The sequence below is a fragment of the Salmo salar genome, chromosome 06 (assembly GCF_965601325.2).
Source record: "Salmo salar chromosome 06, fSalSal1, whole genome shotgun sequence".
Taxonomy (NCBI): Eukaryota; Metazoa; Chordata; class Actinopteri; order Salmoniformes; family Salmonidae; genus Salmo; species Salmo salar.
This window is the reverse complement of record NC_138296.1, coordinates 44,779,620-44,785,619: the sequence shown is the minus strand read 5'-3', so window position 1 is coordinate 44,785,619 and position 6,000 is coordinate 44,779,620. Positions and strand designations below refer to the sequence as shown.

Below are 6,000 nucleotides of genomic sequence, written 5' to 3'. Positions count from 1 at the left end.
CACAGCAATTCAGTATAAGTGGCAGATAGGGGCAGAGACTAATGGAAGAAATGTCTGATACAATCTGTCACTGGTCAGACTTAAATTATTCTGCAGTCTTTCAAAAGGCACATCAATTGTAAAGCTTACAATTTTGTACTGCCAGTTCTCAGCTCTCCCCCTCTACCGGGGGATTGGATTGAGTCGTCATCTAGTGACGTGGACCTGGTGCCCGAGCAGAGCCCCACGCTTTGAAGAGTCAATGGTGGGGGACTCTTACTCATAGGTCAGATCTTTTGTTTGTATTTAATGGGTGTCGGAAGGAAAAGTCAACCTGCATAGCCGTTATGGCACTAGGTCTGTAAACTGACATTTCACAAAATGGCTTCTCCTGTTCCAAAATTTGCTTCACTGGTTCCGGTCACATTCCTTGGCATCATTAAAATGCAACCAAGTCATTACCTCCCTCTGATCAAGAGACACCACCTTAGTCCTTTTTACACCAAGGACTGATGCAGGGTGATTTATCACCCTGACAGGTGATTACGGATTTAGTTGGAGAGAAACTAGGTGGCACAGTCCCATCTTCCCTGAACATTCAGACAAACAATGACTTGCCTTCAAATTATTTATTTATATTGGGGCAGGTCTGATCAGGCAAAGGACGCAAACAAAACACAAGTGCTTTTACAGGAAAATGATAAGACCAATAGCTTTATATGTACCATAAAAAAATGTTTTAAATCATTCAAAATCTGTTTAGCACAACTAAAAGAGCAATGGTACTTCACTAGTTTTTACAACTTAACTTCAATATGGTACTATGGCACTTCAGGCTACAAGTTTAACCTTTGATTTGACCTTCAACCCTTGACCACAGTGACCTCTGGCTGGGTGACCTCCACAGGGCCTCGCTCTGCAGGGAAGGAGGAGTGAGGCTTGATGCTGAAGAGGTCACACAGGTTGACCTCCGATTCCACAAAGTGAGGGATCTTGCGCTCGTTGAAGATGCCTGAGAGGTTAACCTCCACCTTGGCCCGTCGTGACACCCTCATGCGCAAGGCAAAGAGGCGGCGCAGGTCGTCCTCCACCAGGGGCAGCTGGTGGTGGCCTTCCAGACGCTTCTGCCAGGCCTTCTTGGGTCGCTTGCGCTTCTGCTACAGAGAGAAACACAAGATGCGACAGAAATGGATTTCGGAGGTATAAAATGTTTAGTGAGACAATTCACCACTACAACTGCTCAGAAGGGTCATTAACTTTAACTGCCCAGTAGACAGGAAGCCTGTGTATAAGGACTTCAGTTCCTGTAGGGACTTCAGAGCTGGACAAATTGAGACAAGAGCGACATTGTGTGAGTAAACACCACCCCTCCCTCGAGCCCCACTATGCCCAAAGCTGCTATAGATTCCCTTCAATCTACCAGACATCTAAGGGACTCAAGTTTCAACTGGTTCAAAGACATGGTTCAGGGCACACATACAGATCAATGGTCACCTGGCCAGAGCCAGATACTCGGCACACCAAACAGTAGACCCACATCTTACCCACAGGGGATAGATGGACTACAACCATGCTTACCTTCTCAGGGTTGACGTCTGGGTCGTGGTGAGCCAGGTGTCTGCTTAGGCTCTCCTGGAAGATTGAACAGAGATGTTCATCACGACAACGATGGAGTACAAACATTATGACCCCAGCAAAGTATGAACATCAATCCATTCTAAACATTTATACTGTACCAATGGAAAACGTCTCCGTCCACTACATGGACAAATGTTTATCTTGGGATTCAAATTCAATTCTGTTCACGGGGAGGTGATGGAAAATAAGCCACTAGTAGTTAATTGACAAGACATTCAGTGACGACTTAGAAATTCATGAGGCTGCTTTGCATGCAGTGATTGAAACCCAACTGCATGTCGTCACTGTGTAGAAGACTAGACAGTTATGGATGCGCGTTCTTAGTAAGACCGTTGACAAATGGACGTCAGAAAGAGCAGGCTGAAGAGGCAGAAAGCTACACAGGTGTTCAATAGAGAACAACAAACTGGACTGCCTAAAATCAGCGATGGGCATCTCCAGTTGACAGGGACCGGAGAGTTGTCACTCCCCCCCCATCCTAGCAAACAGCTGATTAATTAATTGCATTCTAAACTGAAGACGATTAGTTGATTATTGGAGTGGCGTGTTAACTCAGGCAAACATGGGACACCAATCAGCTTCCCCCCCCCACAACTGGAGTTGCCCATCCCTCATCTAAACAAATACAGAAGTTGAAAGCCCTATAGGCTACACCTGTAATATGCCTAGGACAATGAAATGGCAAACAGTTTCACTATACCTAGGGCCTTGAATGACTCAATGCCCTCTGGAAAGTTCACACATTTGTATAATTTAACTGCAAACACTTACCTGGGCAGATAAACAGAACGCTTAACCAGGGGAGCACAGGAATTGTAATAACTAGGGTCCTTCCTCCTAAAGAGTGAAAGTCTCAGTAGGAGTGTTGATAGAGGTGCAGTTTCACCTTAGAGCATCTGGAACAGGAGGACCTGATCCTAGAACAGCGGTCTTACTCCGACTGAACACAGGGGCCACAGTACATACCCGCATGGCAAAGGTCCTGTGGCAGTCGGGGAAGTAGCAATGGTACTTGAGGAGCTGCAGGTGGACCTTGCGGATGTGGTGCTGCAGGTTAAAGGTAGTGGAGAAGTAGGCCTTGCAGCCACTGCTGGGGCACAGCAGGACAGGCTTGTGCAGGGCGTGGGTCCGCTTGTGTCGACGCAGAGAGTCCACATGCTTAAACACCTTCTGGCACAGCTTACAGGTGAATGTGGCTGCAGGGACAGGAGAGCGGCAAATGTCACTACTGGATTCCTGCCCAACAAGTTGTCCATTAGTCAAAACAGATGGTATGAGCAAGCAGCTGGTGGCAGAGAAAGGTATGAATGTTTGACACTGACGGTTACCAATAAAATAAACTTCCCCTTAATTGCATTACTAATCAGCCAAACACATCTTAAGCCGTTTCCCAAACACTGTCACACTAGAACTAGCAGTGTAGAAGGCAGGACATTTACAGAAGTGGTAGAAGACTGAGGAAAAATATTTAAATGTCAAAACAATGACATCCAAACTGTAAAGGCAAGTTGGCCTGGAAGGGTACAGTAATTCGTGCTTTTCGTAGTCCTTCAGTAACAGCTCCAGTTAAGGGGGTTTGGTGGGGTGCTTACCTGGGTGTTTGGCCATGTGGTTGTGCATTTTACCCCAGGTTTGCTCAAAATGATTGCATTCAGGCTTTGGGCAACGGTACCCTGTAGAGTGGGAGAGATGGGCAGTGTTAGGTTAAGAGTAAAATGACAACTGCTACTATCATCTTCCTCAAAGTGATCAAGACAAAGGAGATTGTGGACTACAGGAAAAAGAGGACCGAGCGCACACCCCCATTCTCATCGACGGGGCTGCAGTGGAGCAGGTTGAGAGCTTCAAGTTCCTTGGTGTCCACATCACCAACAAACTAACATGGTCCTAGCACACCCTAGCACACCAAGACAGCCGTGAAGCGGGCACAACAAAACCTATTCCCATCAGGAGACTGAAGATTTGGCATGGGTCCTCAGATCCTCAAAAGGTTCTGCAGTTGCACCATCGAGAGCATCCTGACAGGTTGCATCCCTGCCTGGAATGGCAACTGAGCAGCACTACAGACAGAAGTGCGAACGGTCCAGTACATCACTGGGGCCAAGCTTCCTGCCATCCAGGACCTCTATACCAGGCGGTGTCAGAGGAAGGCCCTAAAAATTGTCAAAGACTCCAGCCACCCTAGTCATACTGTTCTCTCTGCTACCGCACGGCAAGTGGTACCAGAGCGCCAAGTCTAGGTCCAAGAGGCTTCTATACAGCACCAGCCAGCCACACAGTTGTTATTTTTTTTACTGCTGCTCTAATTACTTGTTACTTACCTCATACATATTTTTTTTTAAACTGCATTGTTGGTTAGGGGCTTGTAAGTAAGCATTTCACTGTAAGGTCTACACCTGTTGTATGTGGCGCATGTGACTAATAAAATTTGATAGTGATACAAAACGTGAGATCTCTGAACTGATTGACGCAAGACAGTACAGCAACAGAAGACCGACAAACAGGCAAAGGGGTCAAACCTGCATGTTTCTTCTCATGGGCTTTGCGAGCGACATGCGTGTCAAACCCGACTCCACATCCTCTCTTTGAACATCTGAGAACCAGGGACAGAATCATTTAACCATTCATCTACATGCATACATTTGTGTTTTAAATAGAGAGTATGCTTTCATCAGTTTAGGCCTTGTGCAATATTCAAAGCCTGTCATTTAAAGATTGTGACTTACTTGAAACTAGAAGATATTCCATGCTCCTTCAAATGTAATTTATACACCCTCCGTTTCTTGAATGTCAACAAGCAATTTGGGAAATTGCACTGCACATGGGGACAATTAAGCAAGTCAATATAACATTCAGCACATTGAGATGACGGTAAATAAAGGGAAATGGTTTCTTAAATTGCAAGAACCCATTTCATAACGTACACATGCCAGGGCCAAGGGGGTCCGTTAATAAGGGACTAGAGATGCTGAAAGTTGGCAATCTCCAAATAGCATCGTGGTTATTCGGCGCCATCTAGTGGACTACAACCTTAAAGTACTTGTCCTTTTCTCCGTGGGCATAATGGACGTGTCTCTTCAACTTGTCCGCGTTGAAGAAAGCATTTGTGCAACTCACAAATGTACATCTGTTGGGTGAAAAAATTAACTAGTGCGAGTTAAATTTCTCAAACTACAGCCTAACCCATGGGTGCGAAATTAAATGTAAACTGAAATTAACATACCTGAATTTCTTCACCCCGGTGTGGCAAAGTGCGTGGCGGCTCAGGTGAGATTTCCGTGAGAAACGACGGCCACAAGCAGTCACTTCGCATTGAAAAGGTTGCTGAGAAACAAGGACCAATGGGGCAAAAAATTATAGTTTACACAATCGTAATCTTTGACTCCAATCTTGAGGCTCAAACTTCAGAAATAACGTTCCCATTCGAACTATAGCGACACATGTATGGCAGAATTAATTAGTCTACGCACTTCTGCACATAGCTGAATTCGAATATCACTCAATTATCAGCCATGTCCCCCATATCATATTTACCGCTCCTGTGTGCACGGTCTCGTGTTCTTTCAAACGCCACTCCCGTTTGAACGTCGCCCCACAATCAGCATGGTTGCAGTTGAAAACCTGTTGTCGAGGACCCGAGTCCTGTTCGTGGGCTACCGCGTTCATTGCCTCCTGAAAACAGTCGTCTATTCGGTTGCACACTGTCAATCAAGAGGAGACTGCACCCCACGCCAACTACTCTTGTAGCCTCTGAGAGTGCACTGAGGTTAATTGACCCAGGTTGCACCTGTGCCGAATTAATTGCTAAATTCAGGTGTCAGTGTTTGCAGTGAATGGCCGTGTTCCAGGCTGACTGATTGCAGACATGTCAGATCTCACGACGCCTGAGGTGCATTCAGTTCGCTTGAACGTTTGCTACGTTGCGGTACGCTTTGTAGTGAACGACACAATTTCCCAGTCCTGGGGCGGCAGGTAGCCTAGTGGTTAAAGCATTGGGCCAGTAACCGAAAAGTTGCTCGATCGAATCCCCGAGCTGACAAGATAAAGATCTGTCGTTCTGAACAAGGCAGTTAATTGAACTGTTATTGAACAGACCTTGAGGTACTTTTGGTGGGAGTGGCTGGAAGCAATGCGTGACGTCTTTAAAGGCCAGTGACCATGCTGACAGCGTCCCCAAACCATAATCCAACTCCTACCCGCTTTTCAACTGGTCGTTCAGCACAGCACCGTTTCCGTTCAATTGAACATTCCAGAACGTAAAAACATACGAAACGCAGCCCAGGTCAAACATGTATTATATATATATATATATATATATTTTTGAAATCAACAGATCCCCACTGTTCATCATGTATTCAACACGCTGCGATGCAACTACTGTAT

The 6,000-nt window shown here is 45.9% G+C and overlaps 1 protein-coding gene across 1 annotated transcript; it reads right to left on the bottom strand.

Annotated features, from left to right (window-relative positions):
• Positions 1–570: 570 nt before the first annotated feature.
• Positions 571–5,683, bottom strand: LOC106607389 (P43 5S RNA-binding protein). The gene is made up of 9 exons (XM_014204312.3): positions 5,152–5,683; positions 4,841–4,941; positions 4,648–4,744; positions 4,344–4,432; positions 4,137–4,210; positions 3,210–3,290; positions 2,584–2,813; positions 1,558–1,611; positions 571–1,136 (listed from the first exon to the last, which is right to left on the bottom strand). The coding sequence occupies exons 1-9, from the start codon at positions 5,281–5,283 to the stop codon at positions 843–845; spliced, it is 1,152 nt and encodes a 383-aa protein (XP_014059787.2). The 5' UTR covers positions 5,284–5,683; the 3' UTR covers positions 571–842.
• Positions 5,684–6,000: the final 317 nt, after the last annotated feature.